General features: G+C 36.3%; 1 protein-coding gene across 3 annotated transcripts in view; it reads right to left on the bottom strand.

Annotated features, from left to right (window-relative positions):
• Positions 1-4,575: 4,575 nt before the first annotated feature.
• The window catches only part of LOC139122011 (scavenger receptor cysteine-rich type 1 protein M160-like), a 48,899-nt gene continuing 29,479 nt past the window's right edge, over positions 4,576-23,995 (bottom strand). For all 3 annotated transcript variants that reach the window (XM_070687350.1, XM_070687351.1, XM_070687352.1), the window contains 20 exons: positions 23,437-23,571; positions 21,638-21,725; positions 20,326-20,505; positions 19,552-19,848; positions 18,572-18,788; positions 17,794-17,918; positions 16,936-17,185; positions 16,467-16,641; positions 15,888-16,198; positions 15,225-15,484; positions 14,327-14,505; positions 13,052-13,244; positions 12,430-12,618; positions 12,051-12,209; positions 11,317-11,460; positions 10,347-10,613; positions 9,475-9,619; positions 9,104-9,231; positions 8,084-8,353; positions 4,576-7,712 (listed from right to left, as the gene is read on the bottom strand). In XM_070687350.1, the coding sequence (XP_070543451.1) occupies positions 7,408-7,712; positions 8,084-8,353; positions 9,104-9,231; positions 9,475-9,619; positions 10,347-10,613; positions 11,317-11,460; positions 12,051-12,209; positions 12,430-12,618; positions 13,052-13,244; positions 14,327-14,505; positions 15,225-15,484; positions 15,888-16,198; positions 16,467-16,641; positions 16,936-17,185; positions 17,794-17,918; positions 18,572-18,788; positions 19,552-19,848; positions 20,326-20,505; positions 21,638-21,725; positions 23,437-23,571 (4,017 nt within the window). In that variant the 3' untranslated portion in view covers positions 4,576-7,407. The remainder of the gene's footprint in view (positions 7,713-8,083; positions 8,354-9,103; positions 9,232-9,474; positions 9,620-10,346; positions 10,614-11,316; positions 11,461-12,050; positions 12,210-12,429; positions 12,619-13,051; positions 13,245-14,326; positions 14,506-15,224; positions 15,485-15,887; positions 16,199-16,466; positions 16,642-16,935; positions 17,186-17,793; positions 17,919-18,571; positions 18,789-19,551; positions 19,849-20,325; positions 20,506-21,637; positions 21,726-23,436; positions 23,572-23,995) is intronic.

Genomic DNA, 23,995 nt, shown 5'->3' with positions numbered 1-23,995 from the left:
TGTTTATATGTATTTTCGATGGTTAGGGTTAGGGTTAGGCTTAAGTTAGGGTTAGGGTTAGGGTTAGGGTTAGGGTTAAGCCTTAGTTAGGATTAGGGTTAAGGTTACTCCCTCTATATTACCAGACAGGTAGCTCTTCCTCTTTGTCAATTTGTTACTTTGTTTGTCTTTGTGTAAATGTTTGTGTTGGTTTATACATTATTTTTTATAAAATAACAGCCAAAAACTGTTTTGTTTATATTTGTCAATAAAGGGCAGTGAATTAACTTGTTTGTTGTTTGTTTATTTATTTATTTGTTTGTTTGTTGGTTTATATGTATTTCGATGGTTAGGGTTAGGTTAGGCTTAAGATAGGGTAACGGTTAGGGTTAGGCTTGAGTTGGGGTTAGGGTTATGGTAACTCTCTCTATATTACCAGACAGGGAGATCTTCCTCTTTGTTTATTTGTTACTTTGTTTTTTGTGTGTTTGTGTTTGTGTTGGTTTATATGTTAGTTTTAATAAAATAACAGTGAAAACCTGTTTTGTTTACATTTGTCAATAAAGGGCATTTAATTAATTTGTTTGTTTGTTGATTTGTTAGTTTGTTTATATGTATTTTCGATGGTTAGGGTTAGGGCGAGGCTTAAGTTAGGGTTAGGGTTAGGGTTAGGGCGAGGCTTAAGTTAGGGTTAGGGTTAGGGTAAAGTTAGGGTTAGGGTTAGGCTAAACTTGGGGTTAGGCTTAGGCTTAGGCTAAAGTTAGTGTTACGGTTAGAGTTAGGGTTAGGAGTAAGTTAGGATAACGGTTTCAGGTTACTCCCTCTATATTACCAGACAGGGAGCTCTTCCTCCTTGTTTATTTGTTACTTTATTTGTCTGTGTGTATGTGTTTGTGTCTGTTTTTATGTTATTTTCAATAGAATAACAGCGAAAAGCTGTTTTGTTTACATTTGTCAATGAAGGCTAGTTAATTTATTTGTTTGTTTCTTTATTTGTTTGTTTGATTATATGTATTTTCGATGGTTATGATTAGGGTAGGCTTAAGTTAGGGTTAGGGTTAGGGTTAGGGTTAGTTGGGGTTAGGGGTTAGGGTTAGGGTTAAAGTTAGGGTTTGGGTTAAGGTAACTCTCTCTATATTACCAGACAGGGAGATCTTCCTCTTTGTATATTTGTTACTTTTTTGTTTGTGTGTAAGTGTTTATGTCTGTTTATATGTTATTTTTAATAAAAGAACAGCGAAAGCTGGTTTTTTATATTTGTCAATAAAGGGCAGTTAATTAATTAATTTATTTGTTTATTTGTTTGTTTGTTTATATATATTTTCGATGGTTAGGGTTAGGGTTAGGCTTAAGTTAGGTTAGTGTTAGGGTTAGGCTTAAGTTAGGGTTATTGTTAGGGTTACGCTTAAGTTAGGGTTTGGTTAATGTAAGACAGGGAGATCTTCCTCTTTGTATATTTGTTACTTTATTGTTTGTGTGTAAGTCTTTGTGTTGGTTTATATATGTTAGTTTTAATAAAATTTCAGCGAAAAGCTGGTTTTTTATATTTGTCAATAAAGGGCAGTTAATTAATTTATTTATTTGTTTATTTGTTTGTTTGTTTATATATATTTTCGATGGTTATGGTTAGGGTTAGGCTTAAGTTAGGGTTATGGTTAGTGTTAGGGTTAGGCTTAAGTTAGGGTTAGGATTAGGGTTAGGCTTAACTTAGGGTTAGGGTTAGGGTTAGGCTTAACTTAGGGTTATTGTTAGGGTTACGCTTAAGTTAGGGTTTGGGTTAATGTAAGACAGGGAGATCTTCCTCTTTGTATATTTGTTACTTTATTGTTTGTGTGTAAGTCTTTGTGTTGGTTTATATATGTTAGTTTTAATAAAATAACAGCGAAAAGCTGTTTTTTATATTTGTCAATAAAGGGCAGTTATTATTTATTTGTTTATTTGTTTGTTTGTTTATATATATTTTCGATGGTTAGGGTTAGGGTTAGGCTTAAGTTAGGGTGTGGTTAGTGTTAGGGTTAGGCTTAAGTTAGGGTTAGGGTTAGGGTTAGGGTTAAGCCTTAGTTAGGATTCGGGTTAAGGTTACTCCCTCTATATTAACAGACAGGTAGCTCTTCCTCTTTGTCAATTTGTTACTTTGTTTGTCTTCGTGTAAATGTTTGTGTTGGTTTATATGTTATTTTTAATAAAATAACAGCAGAAAACTGTTTTTGTTTATATTTGTCAATAAAGAGCAGTGAATTAATTTGTTTGTTTGTTTATTTGTTGTTTGTTTGTTTGTGTGTATATGTATTTTCGATTATTAGGGTTAGGGTTAGGCTTAAGTTAGGGTTAGGGTTAGGGTTAGGCTTAAGTTAGGGTTAGGGTTAGGGTTAGGCTTAACTTAGGGTTATGGTTAGAATTATGCTTAAGTTAGGGTTAGGATTAAGGAAACTATCTCTATATTACCAGACAGGGAGATCTTCGTCTTTGTTTATTTGTTGCTTTGTTTGTTTGTGTGTAAGTGTTTGTGTATGTTTATATGTTATCTTTAATAAAATAACAGCGAAAAGCTGTTTTGTTTATATTTGTCAATTAAGAGCAGTTAATTTATTTGTTTGTTTATTTATTTGTTTGTTTGTTTATATGTATTTTCGATGGTTAGGGTTAGGGTTAGGCTTAAGTTAGGGTTAGGTTTAGGGTTAGGGTTAGGCTTAACTTAGGGTTATTGTTAGGGTTACACTTAAGTTAGGGTTTGGGTTAAGGTAACTCTCTCTATATTACCAGACAGGGAGATCTTCCTCATTGTATATTTGTTACTTTTTTGTTTGTGTGTAAGTGTTTGTAACAGAGAAAAACTGTTTTGTTTACATTTGTCAATGAAGGGCAGTTAATTTGTTTGTTTGTTTATTTGTTTGTTTATATGTACTTTCGATGGTTAGGGTTAGGGTTCGGCTTAAGTTCGGGTTAGGGTTAGGCTTAAGTTAGGGTTAGGGTTAGGGTTAGGCTTAACTTAGGGTTAGGGTTAGGGTAAGGCTTATGTTAGGGTTAGGGTTAGGGTTAGGGGTTAGGGTTAGGGTTAGTAATGTTAGGGGTTAGGGTTATGGGTAGGGTAGGGTTGGGTTATAGGGTTAGGGTCAGGGTTAGGTCGCATAAAGACGCAGGTCACATGTTGCAGGTCATGACCGGTCTTCCATAGCTTGTAATGGCTCGTTATAACCAAGATTGAATAGGGGTAACGAATGTGCAGCAGTCTTATTGTAATATTGGCATTTTAATTTATGGCTTAAATGCAGTTCCCAGCAATAATATGTGACAAACAAGGAGTTGATAAGAAGAGCAAAAACACTGACCTGAAAAAGATATATATGGAAGACCGGTCACAACATGCGACATGCGAGTTTTTTAAACGGTTAGGGTTAGGGTTAGGGTTAGGGTTAGTTGGGGTTAGGGGTTAGGGTTAGGGTTAAAGTTAGGGTTAGGGTTAGCTGCAGTACAGTAAACCTGGTTTTGCCGTCCGACCCAAATACCGAGGCAAAACCTCAAGCTACTGTACTGCAGCTAGGTTAGGGTTTGGTCGCAGATCACAGTTTAAAGACGCAGGTCGCATGTTGCAGGTCGAAACCGGTCTTCCATAGATATCAAAGTTTTAGTTTAATATTGTTGGCTTCAATGTTTGGCCATATAGTACGGGGGAGGGGAAGGGATTTAAATATTGTGGTCATATATAGGGGAGATTTGAAATGTTATTTCGGGGTATCTACAAGTTAAGATTTAAACCATGATTCCTCCAGCCCCACCCCCACCCCCGATTTGTGAATGCAGCCTTGTAGACAACTGATGTTCACTTTAAGCTGATATTATGACAAAACAAGAAAGGTGCCATATGGAATTTCCATCAGGATAACAATCAACCCTGGATGAAACAACGCACAATTTAAAATGGCATTGATGCTTCTCTCAGATCAACATTTCCAGGAGTTATTGATGGTTTTCATTAATATCTGACTCTGAGGGCGCTGTTTATCTCCTATGAACACATTACATACCAATTAATTTGACCGCAGAAGTCAAACCAAATATTATTGTTCAAACATGTAAATCTTTCTTTTTGCACCTCCATCAATTTGACCTTGGTGTATATTTCATCATTCTAAATGTAATATATATCTAAATTGACACACTTAGTTGTTGCAATTGTAGATACGATCTTTGCAAGTAAACTAATTATTTCATGCCATGACTTTGCTTTGTAGTATGCCTGTTATATTAAAATTTATTAAATCATCAAAATTCAATGATTATCATGCCATCATTCTCTACGTTTTTGGCAGTTTTTTGAAAAGACCTAAACCTATTGATGTCCATTTTGTGGCATTTTGGTACTTTTGCACTACCACAAAGGAACCGCCCTGCAGGACTATCTATGCCTGTATGCAGATACACACACACTACACACACATGCACTGGGTAAATGTATGAATAGACAAAGCAATATGAATGATGGCATAGGCATTCTGAAGCAAGTGGGTGCAAAAAATAAAAATTTTGATGGCATTTGACAAAACAGTGTTAATAAAAGTGATGTGTGTCTTGGAAGGGTAAAAATCAAAACAGTACTTCAAGAAAATTAACGTAATCCATTTATTTCCGAACAAAGAATACTACATCAGAACTGTTTACTAGATGAATGCATGTGCGAAAACAAAATGTGAAAGTCAAAGATGAAGAAAAAATTTTAACAATAATTATTAATTACTGATTTGAAACCTGATACAATCAAGAATGCGTAACTCTTAACAAAGATGATGTAAATAACTTACATTTTGGTAAATAATGATTATGTCATTTTTAAAATCTTATTTGTGCAATTTGGATGCACTTGTTTTGAGCATATGAAGATGCTACATCATTTTGAAATTCTGACAAGCAAAACTCCACTTGTGACAGTATTTTCATTGCATTTAGAGTTTATTCCGGATGTTTTTTCCTTAAAAAGAAAAAAAGTCATCACTCATGCTCATGAATTTGTTTTTTGATGTAATGCCATGGCGTTGAATATGTATTTCATATTCTTAAGAGTAAATTTTTCAACTTTTGAACAAAGAAATTGCAATATTTTATCTTTCCTTGCATGTGAATGCTGAAAATCAGAGCAGTTTGGCCTCTAACCTCAGTTTGACCTCTGACCTCAGTTTCTCTGATGACGAGGATGGGTAGGCAATACAAACAATGTAATGCCCTGGGACGATTTTCTACTCAGTGTCAGTAAAACCACAGAAATCACATCACTCAATTCTGTAAGTATTTGGAATAGTTTGTTGCAAGAAAATTGATAAGTAAAACACTACAATCTACAAGGCAAGTTTTACAGGCTGACTACAGCTAAGCAACGACTAGAAAAGACAACAATACTATACGTACTACGTCTACATGAATTTGAAATAATTCTTTGTTATCAATGCAACCCTACACATCCCCACATCTATAATACAGTGGTCTAACCTTACAAAGAGCATAATGGGTTCAACTGAACCACACGGATGAAAGGGGAACACTTTGCATTGAAGTGAGATGATAATTTGATTGTATGGAAGACATCAAGGTTACAACTACATCAAAAAACACACAATCAAAAATTTCCAAATATATAACATTCACTACTAACACGTATTAGAATTTTAAGTTAGATCACAAAAGCGTAAAGTGAAAATCTAGTTTCAAAGTTTGATCTGGCATACATCTGTAAATTTGAAAGTTGCATTGTATGTTGTTGATATTACACAAGGTTAAAAGGCAGCATGATTGATAAAATCATGGTTTATTAAGACGTTATTGCTATCATCTAAGTACACACACACACAGAAATAGAAAACCTTGCATTCCAACCATTATGTGCATTGTGTCTTGCATTGCTTTTCATAGAAAACTAACTGAGAACAAGTAGGACTGGAGTTAGTCTAAATGAGCCATGGCATGTGAGGTTATAAATGACTCTGGTGTCTTATCTCTAAGTTGCACTTGATAAAGCGGTTTGTGCAAAGGACTATAGTAAAAAGTCTTGCTGCTTTGCAAAATTGAAGGAAATTAGTATCAGACAGGTTACCCCGGATGTATACAACTTGAACATTTCCAACCAATAAGTTAGGGAGAGTATTAGGAACAGGGTCAGAGGTGCGAGGGTGAGAACACAACACAGGTAATATCTAACATGAAAAAAACTAATAGTTTTGCAAGAACAAGTGACTCTTAAGCTATAAACACACAAATAAATGAATTTGAGGTATGCAGCAAGCTCTGGGGGACAAAAGTGCATGTAACTCAAGCTAGTTCATAGTAGAATTACACTACCAGTATATCAAGTTTCTCTATAGAGTAGGTACAGGCACTATGTTCATTACAGTAATGAAATTTACAAAAGCAAGTAAGTTTTTCTCACAGTTTATCAATAACATATAACAGTAACACTAAAGATAATGTTGCCATAGTGTTACAGCATGCAATAAATTATATTCAAGGGCACTGGAGCTAAAAAATGTCAGGTAACTCTCACAAAGTATTTAAAAAATGTAGACAAAAAACTACTGTAACAGTAACTTGAGAAATTTAAGCGACCGCAGAGTTCAAAATGAAAATGAATTCACTTCATAAATAAAACACTTGATATGTTAGATGTTGTTTCATAGTGTGCTCCCTGCAAATAAATAATATCGAACAGGACCAAACTTATTTGAAACAACAGAGGTTAAAAACTTTTTGAAATAATGAATGATCAAAGCCTTTGTGCTCTCTTTGTTTTGTAGATCATACCTTGTGTGCTCGTTTTAAAAAATCCAAAGTCAAGCAACGCATGAACTTTGAACTGAATTATTAGCAAGCAGATGAATAATTATCTTTGATTAGAATGTTAACAGATAAAATTGTACTTTTTTATCCAATTTTCAACTTCAGATCTCAAAAAACATGTACTTAACCTAACAGCTAATCAAACTACAGCAGTTCATGGCCTCTAGCACCTCACCATGCACTGTCAATATTGCATTGTTTCACAGCATAACATTGACAATGTCACAACTTTACACACTGTGACACATCAAATAAATCTCTATTTCAGGAAAAGGAAATCCCATAAAAAAATATTTGTGCTGTTATGGTCTACACACATATCACCACCATCACTGGTCACTTCCCTCATTTCCTGACCACTTCCACCCCTATTTACAAGTGAATCAGTCCAACCTTATCATTGAAAACAAAAGGATTGGACTACAGCATTCTTGAAGAAATGGACTCTCAATGCAAGAACTGTTGGCCTCTCTCGCAACACCAGGCTTTAAAAAGTTCAATAGAGCGAATTCTCTCTGTACAGAATGAAGCTAAAAAGATTGAGCTCATGAAAATATTTTAGGATTTCAAAGAAAAGCAGTCTGTGGCTAGACTATGTTTACAATTTCAGGACACTTCTTTGCCACTGTCAGGATATATAGAAACTAATGGAGACGCATCTTCTTGGTGAACTGTGATCGATTCTCCTGATACATATGATACCGTTGGTGTAAAATCCATGGAATGTCCACCTCGGACTATTTGGTTAAATCTGGTTGGTTCAAATGGTTTCTTTCTTAGTCTGTATCTCCTGTAGTACAACACGGCTCCGATGACTAGCAGAATAATGATGATAATCACCACAGCAATGCCTGCAGCAGTGCCGCCAGATATCGATGACGTTTTCATTGACACATGTGGAGTTGCGTCACCTGGAAGAGACAAACAGGAGTCAATTTCACATGGTACATTTAAGTAATTTTTTTCCTGAAAAGATTAACTTGCAGTTTATCAAGTTTCCTAGTGATGTTACCATCAGAAGTTTTGCTCAGATGGTTCATCTTTTGACAAATCTTGATGCTTTCACCCCATGTATTTGGATTTGGCCACACAATTGGAAATAACGGAGCAGTGCAAATTGAGCTGTGGAATGGTCACTTCACAGCATTTATATTGCTAATGTGGGTGAATGCAAGAGTGTAAGGGAATGGCCAGGGTAACATCAAATCCAATGGTGAAAATCAATGCAGTTGCTGACTATAGTTCCTGTATTCACATTGTTGATTGGAATTCTAAGACTGACCTGTGACAGATACAACTGCTGATGCGTTGGCAATGCCTTCACTGTTACTTGCAACACATGTGAAAGTTCCCGTGTCTCGGTTATCCACTGAACTGATTTCTAGTGAATTATCACTGAACACTTGATAGTGTTTGTTGCTGATTATCTGCTTGTTGTTAAATAACCAGATGACTTGTGGATCGTAAGCTCCGATAACTTCACAGGAAAGTGTCAGAGAGGCTCCACTGACTAATGTGCTGTTCTGTGGTGGTTTTGTAATCACTGGGGGACCTGTACAGGTAAACATATGATAATAATGAAGGTGTTGTCTGTACTTTTCTGCATACCGTTGACTCTGTAAAGAGTTTACTTGAATAAGTAACTGAGTTTACAGTAAGGGAGTTTCCCATACTATTCTAGAAGATATGCTTTTGCGTTCTACTCCATTGATGCTTGATGCATCTATTAATTCTAGCACAATCACCACAACAATACCTAGTTGACTGATCCTCTGCTGTTTACTGGGCAATCTTCACTGCATTTTGTTACACAACATGAAACACACACTTTGTTTACATCACAAGAATGAGTTCATAGCTTGTTCATGCTGTGCTCATTTCAAAGATTTAGGCTTGTCCCACTTAATGTTGATCAAGTAGTACACAAGAGAGCTACTTTGATTCATAGCAAAGTAACACATAATGCCTAACACAAAAAAGTCTGCCATTGCCTCAATATGCTTTGTGAGACTATGAACAATAGTATTAATCAGTTTTGCTGAAATCAGAATTACTGTAACCACTATCCGCTCTCCTCTATGAAAAGAAAATCAAAACAAAAGAAATCATCTAAACATTTTAAGAAAATCATCAGTTTGAGATCTAGAATGAGGATACATCATCACTGCATATCAGCATCAGATTTGATATGTTAACTGAACCATTTACCCGAGCAGAAAGGTACACAGACTGATGCACAAGAGGGAAGTGATTTTGAGAGGAATCTACTGACCAGACGTCTAAGAATATATTTTTTTCTTACCGATGACAAGAAGTTGTGTGATGACAGTAAGAATTTGTACAGAGTTGATGGCAATACAGGCATAGTTGCCCATGTCAGTTGCTACAATGCTTCGGATGTTTAACTGCCCAGATGGTAGTGACGTAAACCTGTACAAATACAAAACCAAATAGTGTACAAAATGTTATTGAGTACAAATGAACTGAACAGGTGGGCAAGACTGGCTTTAAGTTTGTCAATGCTGAAATACCTTGAGAGTCAGTACACTGCCATACAAATTTCGGACATTTCATGAGGCAAAGATATACTATATTTGTCAATACGAAATATGTGTGGGAAAACAATTATTTTTTTGTAGAAATCCAGGATACCATATAGTTTGATCTAGCTACCTGTTATTTCCCCTGGGTAGGTCCTGACCATCCTTTTTCCAGACAATCCTGGGTACTGGAGTGCCAATAGCACGGCAATCCAAGACAGCAGTGTTCCCAACTGCTGCCTCTACTGGTGTGGGTACTACAGAAAACTTTGGTGGTTCTGCAAGCAATGGGTAGTAGGCATAAAAAGCAATGACTTTTAAGAATAATTGACACATGTTCAAGTCAAATATGATAGCTATGTATGGTTGGATTATCTCTACAGAGGTGCTTCTCTTTCCTAAGTTAAGATCTGCAGCCAGTGTTGTACTACTTGACAACAAACGATTCATGAACATGATACAATCTGCTACTGGTATTATATTTGCAAATCTTAAATTTACTTAGTCTTAAGGAGGAATGTGCCTCGGGGATAGGTATTCAGACTTTGAAACTTTCACAGTTCTCAGTTTTCTGATCAACCAATCACAGGGGCTCATTTTAAAGGTCATGGTGTAAGAAAAATTTTCAGTCTTAGTTTTCCAAAATTTTAATTTTCCCTGTAGAGTTAACAGGGATGGCGGCAATTTTGAATTCCAAATATCAGTAAATATCAGGTAATTTGTTTCTCTGGTACCAAAATTTGTCCCCCAGTTTTTTCTTCTGATTTTGAAAGAGAATGGTTGAATGACTCATTGAGGAAAGTTTGAGCAAAAGTTCAAGCCTTTCACTTGCTGGGCGCACACTACCTTAAGAAAATTCCCCTCACCCTAAACATAACCTGTAGAGGATATTCGTGTGGTATCTAGAAATTCTAAGATGGATTTGTCAGAAGGTATTTTGCATGATGTACACTTTGATCATGTCTATGCTTTTTGCTCTGATAACCAACAACAATTAAACCTCACCTTGTACAATCAATGGCACGGATGAAAAGTCAATGCCAAGTTCATTCTCAGCAATACACCTATATTCACCGCTGTCATCGGATCTGATATCTTTGATGTATAGAGTGCCATTTTCATCAAACTTCAGATAACGGTCACCATCCAACTCTATACCATTGCGCTGCCAGGTGATGTTGGCCTCTGGAAGACCAGCTATAACACACTGAAGATATACAGTGTCACCAATCACTCCTTTCCCTGGTGTGATGCCAACTACCTCTGGTTTCTCTGTATCAATATGAACAGAAATCAAGTCAATGTCTATTGGCTTCAACGCTTGTCAGAAACCACACAGAGACATATCCACTGGACTGTTTTGTACATTTCAGTAATATTATCATCAGCAAACTTTAAACCATGTAATATCAATAAAACTGTCATTTCCCACTCTGCTGATATTCAAATCATTGCTAGAGAAGAGTTCATTGATGATTCGCCAATCGATTATTGCCTGATCCAGTCCTTATGCTCAGCCTTCAACGGAATTCAATATTTCTTGCAAAATCAAGCTGCACAAGCTCATCTGTGAAATCTACAAATAGGATGGTAATCCAAAGAATACTGCCAGTGTGTATGTATTATCATGATCTTCATTTCCTTGCTTGGCAGTCAATATGGCAAAGCATTGAATCTATTTCTGCAGATATTCTCACTTCAATGCCACAATTTGCAAGACTGGGCCCACATTGATGAGTTCACAAATCACCATTATCTTAGGGATCCAGTTGTATTTCATAAAGGGATGCCCCTCCAAAGAAAACCTGATAGCTTTGTGGAAATGAAAATAAATCAGCACCAGTATTATAGACCACTCAAATCAAAGCAGGGTTGAAGTTGTTACATATTTTTAGCAAGATTCATCACTAAAACCGAGGCTACTTCACTATTGAATACAAGTATAGGTCATGCCTAACCAATCAACAGACTGTACCTTCAACTTTGAGGTGAGCACTGGCTGAATTTATCCCTGCAGTGTTTCTGATGATACAGCTGTATAGACCAGTGTCTTGACGATGGGTTCTGGTGAAGTGTAGATTACCATTGATGAGTACACTAATCCGACCAGATGCAAAGTCTGAAAAGTATAAAATAGAAATATCAGCCATCTTGTTGTCTTGTCCGCCATTAGCTGTATCATTTCACACTTTTTTCATCAAAAGCAACAATATGTAGAAATGCTGACTGTAGTGTGACCGCAGAACATTTTTAAACATTGGTGATGATGCACAATTTAGATTTAATGACTCAATAATTTTGGACTTACAAGACGTAAATGGCCAACACAAGCAAAAACACAAAAACTGAATAACCAACAAAATCCATTGCCAAGGATTGAAATAGAGTCATTTTTGAAGGCAAAATGGTTTACTGATGGGAATCAAAAAATCTCACTGAAGATTGGATGGTATTTTTTGGGTAGCAAGAATGGTTGAGCACTAAAAATCATCAGAACAGAGTTAAGCACTTCACATAATTTCTAAGCAAACTCGATAGAAATTATCCTTTTTCGTGCTGAATTGAATTTTGTTGTGAGTATATTGTTGACATGATATTTCTCAAAATGTTACAAATATAAGTTCTAGTTTAGCATGCATAGCACACACGTCACACATGTTAAACAACAAATCCTACTGTTTGTCATATTAATTTCATAGTTCCACTTACCCACTGGGTTTAGAGGCTTGCCATTGTGTAACCAACTATCCTGTGTGATTGATGGCGCTGGATTTCCACTAGCTTGACAGTTTATACTGGCAGAGAATCCTAGACGTGTGGTTCGGTTACTTGGCGTAACTTTGAACTCTGGTGGACTGCTGGCAACCACTGTTAAACAAAAATAATGTTATGAGAAGTTATAAACATTAGTGAAAGTAAGTTTCTATTTCATACCTACATAAATTCAAAATTTCCTTCCAAAGTACCTAATTGATGAAAGATCAGTATACTAGTAATATTAGGTGAATTGTGAATTTCCAGCAAGTAAAAATGTTTTGCCATCTCTGGAAAATGATGAATGATGTAGTTTTTAATACAATGGACTTACCTGTGCAGTTTTCACCACTTCCAACCTGGCCATTAGGGCAAGTCAAACAGACAGAATTATCACCCATTCCAGGTAGGTCAACACACAAGACATTAGCATAGCAGCCTTGGCTTTCACATGTATGTGGTCTCACTTCACGGCATACATTGAGAGGTGGCTTTCTGTAGCCAGACCCATCACACTGAACACCTGTAAATTGACCACAAAATATGGGAAAAAATTGCCATGAAATGTTATGGTGTTGGATTATTGGTGACTTTTGGAGCTAGTTATTGGTCACTGTACATAGGATTTTAAAGAAAATATGGTGGATGCAATCACATGATTATACTGATACATGTAAAGCTGTGCTATTTTTATTCACAACACAGCAGGGGTGTTTACAGCATTGAACAGAAGTGCATACTATTTTTTAATTCCTAAGTAATTGCTACATGTACTTAACTTGCTATGTTAGGATGTCCTGGCTCTGTGTGTGTGTGTGTGTGTGTGTGTGTGTGTGTGTGTGTGTATCTGTGTTTGTCTATGTCTGTGTGTAGTTGCTAGATAATATAGAAGAGGCAAATCAGAAAGTTGGATTTATACACAGTAAACCAATGGAAATACATGTACATATACCTACCAGCGTCTTCATAGTGATAAGCATCACAGTTTCCTCTGTTCCAACCAGCATGCTGACACTGAGTCAATGACATTTCATAACCTTGACAATCAACATCGTCCATCCAGACAACTGTATCTGGACTTGCAGTGCCATACCTTGAAGATAGTGGTGCCCCTATAGCATGGCCCAGACCTAACTCTTGACATACAACCTGAAATGTACAACAGCAGCCTGGTTCAAAACCTTTCCTTACAGCAATTGTAATATCAATTCTTTAATCAATGAACATCTTGACTGGTGAAAAGTTTCCATTTTTGTCACAAGGCAATGATTAGCCCTTTGAGCATTGTAATTTTTTCCCAAAACATATCAGGGCAACATTTTACCAATTTTTTTGAATTTTTCTGTAATTTTTCCAAGGTTTTGGACCAAATGGACATAAATTTTCATGATCCAAACTTTTTGACCAAAATGTTGGTAAAAATCAGAAAAAAATTGTCTAGATCTGAAAGAAATTTTGCCATTTTATTGTATAAAGGCAACAAAAATCGACCTGGGCACTCCAAGGGATAATCAGGTCAGAACAACAAAAAATTTGATGAAGATATTGTCATTTTTATTGATATATTAATACAATCTGTAAATGATGGGGCTACAGCAAACTGATGGCTAAGATGTTACATGATATGAAACTATACCTAAACGAAGGACCTCATGTATGTGTTTTACAATACAGTGTATCATGATTTTGAAACATTAATGGAAGTCTCCATTTTCCTTGCATTTGTGGAGTTTGTAAGTTCTGGGCTTGAGATCTAAACAACTGAGACAACTGGTCATATTTCAGGTCAAGAACATTAATGTGACAATACCTCACAAGTGAAATGAAACCAGTATATTTCAAATACAAATAGAAATATACCACATATACCATATACAGTGTTCCCTCTAAGGTTTCGAGAGGGTGCGCAACTTGAGATACGCCTGACTATAGCCTCACAGCTGGGTCCGTTCATGTATATGCTAATTTATTGAGGTACGTCACAACGGACAATGAACGTTGGTGATAACTGCGCCACCAACGGGCACTAAACTCGAAACGCGGAAGTAAAATCTACGCTGAGATCGCACATTTCACCCTGAGTTATCGTTTCCAAAACTACCGATTGAAATGACTGAGACTAAAGTTGCGCAAAACATGAAATTTCACTGCGAGAGCAGTTGGAGACACTGCGCAATTAGCGCGCAAATAAGCCTTAGCGGGAACACTGACCATATATATCTATGTCTTACCTCTGCATCAACAAGATCCCAGTTATCATGACACACAGTACCCCACTGACCATCATGAAAGACTTCAACGCGTCCCTCTAAGGTTCCACTAAGACGTACCAATGGTGTGCTAGGTACTGGTGGCAGTATTGAACTCAGAGCACGCTGGCTGGAATCACACCGCTCTATGCAGGTATAATCTACACATAGAAAGATGATGAAAATTCATATCTTAAAAAGTGTCTTACAAACATGATGTTATTACATGTAATGTCTTATCTTTCCTTCAAGTTTTCCTGTTGTCAGCGAATTCAGCTGTGCCAGGAAGGGGGAAAGGAATCCTTTGCTCCAAGTCATGTCTGATGGAGACGACAATACAAATTTGTATGATACAGAATACATGATTAGCTAGTTTAACCTTGACATTGGTTCTGTGGACATACAACCACAAAACGGATTTGCTTCATCCCTTGATAAACATGGTTTTATTTTTTAATTTCCGTCCAATGATCCGAAGATGCAAATGCCAAATAGTTTGAAGACTGCAGGCATGGCATAGAAACCTTACAAAAATGTAATTGGCAGGATATATAGATATAGTTGACAGGATAGGTTGTACCTGTTCACCCCCGATTCCCTGTAAACAGGTCCACAATTGTCATTGATAACAATGGGTTTGGGCTGAACCATGGTGGTGAAAGGGTTAAAATGGCTCTAAGATAAATGAGCGAAAGAACAAAATGGGAATACTGAGTAAAAATATGAGTTTTAATCTACTCTGAATCTTAATATACAAGGATGGATATTGGATGGAGGGGAACTTAATTCAAGTGTGGAAATACTTCATGAGTAGAGATATTGATTTGTCTATTAAGCTAATTACTGTAAATCAGAAATTTAACAGGGAACTGTGCATTACCTTGTAGAGCATAGCCAAGTTTGCAAGATTTACAAATGTCATTCCTATTGGCATTAAAACAGCTTGAACATTTTGTATCACAAGGTCTGCATTTCCTATCGATCAAATCACCATAGAATCCATCAGGACATCTTGGAATGCAGGTGCTGCCACTTAAGAAGTTTGGTTCTGAACATTCTGTGCATTTGTCTGGTGTATCAGCGCAGTATTTACATGTCGCTGCACAGTGGAGACATTGGCGATTTTCTCCTGCATAGTATCTGAATTGAAAATGGAGAAGTGAAATTAGACTTATAATGGACAACTGTACAAACAATGACAACATTCCTACATACAGTATGCATTGATCAAGTTCAGTTTGATAGCTGTGATGTATGTGTCGGTATTTTTATGACATAAATTTCTATTCCTACAAATTGAAACTAACGTAAGAACTAAGATAATGCCCTCTAGATAAACCTTACAGGGACATTTCAGCTGCTGATTTTGTCAATACTTTGGTTACTTTTGTTCCGGAAACAAACTACTAATTGCAGTTTTGAAAGTTTTCTTTCTCTAAATTAATCCATAAGTACTGATACAAAAGGCTTAAACAATACACTAATCCATCTGTGGAGTAAAAGTTGCAGTAGATTTAGATAGGAGAATGGAGTAGGTAGTTACCCTGGTCCACAGTCTAACACACACTGTTGTGAGGAATCAGGTCCACTACATCTGATACCGACATCTTCTTCATGGCTGCAATCACTGTGTCCTATGCCAAGGTGATGCATCTGGCATTGTCCCAGTGTCCTCTCATTACCATCACACTCAACATCATCCATCAGAATGGGTCCAGAGCCTTCCCCATACTGCCTGCTATCCATGGCTACAGAGACTGCTGATCCTAAACTCAGCTGACGACAAACCACTTCAGCATTGTCGATGTCCCAGCCATCATTACAAACTGTACCCCATATGCCATTGTAAAATACCTGGTAGGTCAAGGAGATAGAAATTCCACTATAGACCCTTCCGAGAATCTATTTGCAGAGCGCCACCAGTGGTGAGAATATTCATCACTCAGGAAGCAGTAACCAATTATTACCATTTCATTTTTACAAATTTATCAATATTAATGACTCTACAGATCTTGCTCCTTGAATACAATCCTTCATTGAAAATGTCCTTATTTAATGATGTTTAATTTGATGTTGATAGATGTTTGTTCATTAGATAATTATCCACAACTTGAACTCCTACCTCAACACGTCCTTCAAATTCATCTATGCCATTGACCAATCGGATTTCATCATTTCCTTTCATGATGTAGCCAGTGCCACAGCTATCTAGGCAGGTGTTCATCATGCTGAGATACTTGGTAGGCGGACATTGGACACACTTTGATGGACTATCAATGCAGTCTGAACACTCAGCACTTGCAATTCAAGAAACGAAAATATGTTCATGAGTCAACGGGTGGACAATATACACTGAAATGCAACATGTCTCTATTTGGTATCCACATGAATTATTTTGGAGTTTATTAAAACAATTTTATCCACTTATGTAACTCAGGCTTATCAGACTTCTACATCTCTTCTATCATAGACCTTATGTATAAGCCACTTTTTTCTGCTTGATTTCTTAATAATTTCATTTTTCTTGGCCCAAAGATTCTTCGATGAGACATACCAGGTAAAAATAAACCATGTGATTAAATGAGACACACCTGCATTGCTTACAAGTACCATCCTTGTCTCCATAGTAACCCTTTTCACAGAATTCAACACACTGATGCTGTGAGTTGACAAACCTGCCTTCAGGGCAAGATATGCAATGATCAGCATCACCCTCACACGTCGTACACAGTGGTGAGCATTTGCCACATTGGTCTCCAGTTACAGTCACGTAGTAACCAACGTCACAGTGCTCTTTGCTGATACATTCACGTGAAGTGTCCGGACCCGAACACAAAACACCTTAAGAGAGACAAAAAATAATTTCCCAACTATAATTTCACCAATGGTTTCCATGGTAATTCACTCTGCTGCTAACATGTCAGTCTAGTGTAAAATATATGTTGTACAATTATCTGATAAAAATGACCCTGCTGTGTGAAAATGTAGACATGGAAACAAGAATAATTCACAAATAATTCTCAATGCCATGACATAAATGACTACTAGATCTACTTTCCAACTACAACATGTTTGCATGTGCAGTAGAAAATTTTGTTTCAATTATGTTTGTACATCTTGTACCAGGGATATATTTCATAGATAACTATGATCTTTGTAAAACTGTAATACAAAATTCATGAAATATTTTCACTTCATGAAAATGTTTATCTTTGTAACAGTCTGTTCAGCTTTGTTAAGTATATTTTAGGGAAACACATGTATTTCAAAATTCCAGTTACCAATATCCATGATATTGACCAATAAGATTCAAGTCAAGCGACATTTTAGTACAAATGAAACTGCAACTTTGTGCTGCCATACCTGCCTTTAGCCATCACATGACAATCATGTGATCTCTGAGAATACATCACATTGCTGTCATGTGATCTATGAGGGTCAGTACTTACCAGCATCTTCACTATGTTTGCAGTCACTGTTCTTCAAGCCTGAATGTCTACATGAGAAGAGGGAACTTTCGTTTCCGATGCAACTCACTTCGTCCAACAAGATGTGACCACTGCCCTGACCAAAACTGTCAATCAGATAGAATTAGCATATAAGTTACCATTCTTGTATCATCATGATAGAACATCAATAAGCAACTGCCACAAGACAGATAGACCACTTTGCTAAAAATACTTTTACTCTTTAAGCTGATTTCAATAATTTTTTTTAACATTTATACATCTTCAGAAACCTCATTCTGTTTGTTAAAGATTTGACTAAAAATTTTGGAAGCAACAAACATGTTGGGAAATGCAAGTTTACATCAAAACAATTCACCTAAAAAATGAAAACAATGAAATGATGTTACCATATAAGTAACAATAGACATGACAGATTTCATTCACAGATATCACTTGGAACCTTCAAACAGTAATCGTACAAATACACAGTATTCATTTTTTAGCCTTAGAAATGTGTACACAGATTTGTATCTATACGCATTGTACATACTACATTGAAGGGGACATTGATTACAATACAAAGTTTAACAAAACTACACTTACAAATCTACACTAGTTTTTAAAGTTCATTATTATTATCATATTAATTTATTTTGGACTTAATAATTGTCTATGCATATACGATTGTTTTCTACCTTTCTTTACAGTGAAGTACACAGTACCGGTATATAACATGTTTACTGATAAAAGTGACATAGTGGCGGCAATTCAAACTTACTGTGCCTCTCCATATGCAGCTACAGCATGTCCCAGTTTTAACTCTTGACAAACAACCTCAGCTGTGTTCAGGTTCCATTTATCATCACACACCGTACCGTATTCACCTTCATATTTCAATTCCACACGTCCTTCGAGAGGAGTACGGCCGCCAACAAGACGAATCTTGTCACTGACTACACTCTTGTACCCTTCACACTGGGTCACACAGCTAGAACCTGTGAACAAGTGTTCTATGTTTACAACTCTACATTCAAAGTGGGCATATAATACACTATAGTTTTACATATTTTCAGAAACCTAAAAACTTTATATATATTCCTCTGTTGAGAAGTATCACGAGACATTTAGTACACAGAACAGACTTTATTATCTCTGACGCTGAGCAAAATTTTCAACCTGCATTGTAATTGTTACATGTATCTGGTTGTACACTATGACAAGGATTTTGAGACAATTTATCAATGACCATCGTTACCTTTTCCACAGAACTGACTGATCTCTTCCTCCCAATGGGGTTACAAATTCATGATAATCAAGGCTGAGTTTCATTGAAAGTATAGCTCAGCTCTGACAAATTTGCAGATCAAACTGTACATGTATCCTCCACAAGTTTAATTTGATTTAATATGTTATCCCTTCACTGCCCATAAACTGACACATGGGTGCTCTCTCTAAAATGTAATAATCATACATTTTTATTGTCTGTTCATTCAAACTTGAATTTCTCATATTTTTGGATATGTCACAGGTGCACAAGAAACAATTTAAAGTCATTAAGCTCAATTAAAAAAGGATAAAACTTCCATCAGTACATGCTCTGTAACACAAATGTAATAATTTTGTCTGATGATTCGAGAGTCTTAACAATGCAACTTAAGAATTTATTAACAGACTAATTTCATCTGAGAATGCATAGAAGCTTGCAATCCTGTCCACTACACAATAATGTTGACAACTGAAAGAGAAAAAGTGTCACACCTTGCAAGTAGAGAGGGGCATGGCAGCTGGTGCATGTTCTATGATCTCCCTTACAAGTAGCACAGTTTTCATGACATGATACACAGCTTTGTGTTGTGTCATCTTGATGGCTGCCGTGTTCACACTCCTTGACACAGGTGGTACCATTGAAGTAGTAGCCATCGACACAGAACGTACATTGATCGGCCGATTCTCTGCAACTTCTACAGGTGGCATGACAGGGTCGACAGGTGCGCTCTGCTCCATTTGCGTAGTAACCTTGGGGACATGATGATTGACACTCGCGTACACCTGGACCTATGATAAAGAGAGATTGTCACTACGGCTACACATTTTTGAGCTGTCGTGGACCTTTCCTACTTTTATTTCATTTTCAAAAATGTTTAACAACTGATGAATTATAGCACACAGATAATATAAAACAACATGCATTAGTAAAAAACAGTAAGTGATTATTGTAAACATTTTGAAGATCATTATTCTCAATTGTAATGTCTGTACTTCACGACTGAAATTACTCTTTGACACTTCTCATCGTAATACACAGAAATGAGTCAGACTTTTGGATAAATATTTAATGCTGATATCTACAGAAAAGCCTGACCGTTGATACATAATGTAAGAAGAAAGATATAGATGAAAAACTGATTGAGTTGTGGCTGCATCATTGCACCAGTGGGTAAGACTTATTCTGCACTGTATCCATTCTGATCACTGGCACATTTGCATTACTAAAAGATGCATACAGGGATGGACGTTGTCAAGGAGACTGACCTCTGCATCTGATTGCCACATCTTTGTAGTGATTACAATTGTTGTCACCCCAGGGACTGAACACACAATCCTGTAACACTCCCTCCAGTCCACTGCACATGACATTATCCAGCCATATAGGGCCACTACCTCCCGCTATTCCACTGGAACCTCCCAGTTCAAGTATGGCATCTGCATCACCTAGTAGAATCAAATCAAGATTGCATGTAAGAAAGGACAGGAGTTATTGTTTCCTGCTTCTTGAGAAAGGAGTGAGTGCTCCAGTGATAACCGTGAAGAGAGATCATCTGCTCCCTCAAAATCAGTTCAATCAATGTCTTGACTAATAGCCCTCAAATTTTTTATAAACAGATTAAGCATTCATAAAATGTTACCACCACAAAACTGATTTATAATAAATTTCAAAAATTCAAGCAACTTCATTATTGGGGGTTTCTGGTTTTTGTTTTCCTCTGACAATTTAATAAATATCACATTGGCTACATACATCATGCATTCAACATGAAACACACTGAAAATACCGTTGACACTGAATTTATTTCAAAGATGTTCTCTAGACTCAATTACACATCAGTAAATCTCTCCCGGAATGGATGTTGCCAAGGTAGTATGTATATTCCTACAATGTAATGGAAATTGTTTTGGAAAGTCTTTTGTGAGATTTATGAGGGCGCCGACAGCAAGGTCTGTTATTTTATCTCTTCTGAATCAGTTCAAAAATTCCAGATCTTCACTACAAAAATAGGGAGTTGATATTTTAAATGTCAGAGGTACATATCAGGAGCCACTCTGTAGAGATGCATGTCATACACTGATTAAATTCCTGGAGAACTTTTTCTGACTGAAAAGGACAATTAGAGAAGTGGCAGCACAACAAATTAGACATTCTCTTTTCATTCAACCACGGGTTGCAAATCTCTCACGAAAATCAAACACCAATTACAGAATAATACAACATAAACTTTACGAAGAGCCTGTACACTTCAATGAAATGACAGACTTCAAGCCAAAAATTTGCATCATGAAAAGGGCATTTTTGACGTTCAGAGATCAAATAATTATTGTAATTGCGGGAAATGGCATCAAATTGCAGTCATTGACAATTACTCCATAGCATAGTAGTTTTTCCCTACTCCCTTTTCACTGCCCTGAAACCATCCGTTGCTATTTCTACATCAGTCTTCATTCACTCACAGACTTCAATAGACCTGCGCACGTCATATCATTGCTATTTTGCACGTCATCATCACAGAAACGAAGTCATTTTATGATTAACATTTAAATAACAAGTAGTGGTTGAACAAAAATTTACCTAGATTAAGTTGGTGGCAGGCGACATTGGCAGCATCCATGTCCCAGAAATCAGAACACACAGTTCCCCATTGGCCATCATGGTACACCTAGACACATAAACAAACATCTGTCAGTGTTGATGATGCAAAGGTCAATGCCCAATACATGATCTGCATGCAAGTCAATAGAGCCGTTCACAGTTTACGTCACTGTTCTCTCATTAATATGCAAAAATAAATATTTGTCTGCATTTTTAGATTACGCTTTTGAAAATTACGCATGCAAGAACGACGAAAATACATCTCAGTGGGCGACTGCTAGTGTAACAGTGAATACTAAAAAACATATTCACGACTCAGAGTACAAGCTGCAAAAACAGCCACGCATGCAACATTGATAAAATTTGTCCGCATTTCAAGCTGCGTGTCCGATGTCGCGCGCGTACAGCTATATTTAGTAACAAACCTGTAACCGTGAACAAGGCTATTTACAGACTTGTTTACAACCTAGTGTATAGTTCTACATAGTACTAAAATGTACGGGTGGAGATTGAGTTTTTTTCATTTTAGACACAGTGTATCAGTATTTGACAGAAATTTCTCTGGATCCATATTAAATTTTCTAATTCATGCATGTCATTGCTAGCCTATACGTTATTGCAGAGACTTAAATAATTTTCTCACGGGGGTTACACCATACAATTACCAGATTGAATTTAGTTGAAATTTTGTTCATGTTTTCGAGTAGCTTGAAAATCAGTCTGTCTACCATACATCTTTAAATTCCATTTCATTTGAGAAGTCATCAATTCATTGATCATCACTAGCCTGAATACGTATGTCAATTTTGAAAAAATCAAAATTACACTTCATATTGATAATAAGTTCCAACTTGAATTTCTCAAATTTTAGACATGTCATAACAACAACCCAAAATACAACATGCCTGCTCAACAAACAAGAATGTTCATAGTTTTAATTTAATATAATATGCCTATATGGTGACCATATTTTATTAATCATTTTTCCCCTATTTTACTACTGTATGATTGGAATTTGGAATTTAGTAACCATGTTTCCATGGACAACACGTACACTGGAGATTCAAAGCTCAGAGTATGATAAGATTGGCAACAAATCAAATCAGGTAAATTAGATTTTTCTGACTACATTTTTTACGACAGGTCAAATCAAACAAGTCAATACAGAGACATTGTTTGTTATTACACTTCAGTAATGTACACATCATGATAAGATAACTGACAAGCTTTTTCTTACTGAACTACCTGTAACGCACATTTCAAAACATCCAAACATTGCACAGATAACACAATATGTTCAAGATGTTTGTCTGTATTTTATAGAGCTATTCAAATGTGACCTAGTCTCAGAAGAGGAAAAAAATCTATACATACTATTTATACAGGTATTTCTCCATTCTGTTCAGTTTTACCTACCGGTATTCTTGGCCTGGGACATGCTAGGTATATTGTACTTACATCTCTTTGTATGATTTTAAGGTTTTCATTATGGAAGACATTTACTATTTGTCTCAGGCTTTTTTCTAACAAAATAAAATTTGGACTACAATATTATCATATCCTGCAAAATCACAAAGCTGTTCTCTTTCATGCTGACAAAAATCAAAATGATTTTGTTTGACTAAAACTTTCTGTCTTTGTCTTAATGCAAAGACACAATAAGCTGATCATGAAATAGGGAAGATAACATGTTAAAGGAAGTAAATAAGTTGACAACTTCCGACATCACTATGGCAACAGAGCATGTGTACGTCAATGGAGTGGAGTTAATAGATTACCTCAAGTCTGCCTTCAAGTTGGTTTCTACCGTCATAGAGTCTGATCTGAGAGTTGTAACCAATCTGAGGAGGGTCCATCATCATTGCATACATACTACTTGGGCACTCATCAATGCACTGAAAATTGTGGAAAATCTGGTGGCATAATGAAAACGAATGAATAAGCAGAGAAATAGGCAACAACAAAACATATGGTATGGAAAGAATTTTTTCCAAAGTCCAATATAGCCCAAAAGATCACATTACAAACTTCAAGGTTTAAAAACATTATTACTAGTACCGGTAATGTTTTACCTTTATTGAAATATACTCAGCTGATGAATCATTTACATGATGAAGTTGATAGTTTTTAAAAGCAGCTCAACGTTTAACTTAAAATGTGGTTCAGCTTTGTACAAATTTTGCTAAGTATCTTGCATTTCTAATGCTCAACATAAACAGTGGTTTGTATTTTAAAATAATGTTGATATATTCTGGCTGGTCACTTGCTATTCTTCATTTACTGTCTTGCTGTGAGAAACAATTTCACACAAGACAGAAGATAAAATATTATCATAGA

This window comes from Ptychodera flava, chromosome 21 (assembly GCF_041260155.1).
Source record: "Ptychodera flava strain L36383 chromosome 21, AS_Pfla_20210202, whole genome shotgun sequence".
Lineage (NCBI taxonomy): Eukaryota > Metazoa > Hemichordata > Enteropneusta > Ptychoderidae > Ptychodera > Ptychodera flava.
Note: the sequence above shows the minus strand (reverse complement) of the source record. Positions and strands in the feature narration are given on the sequence as shown.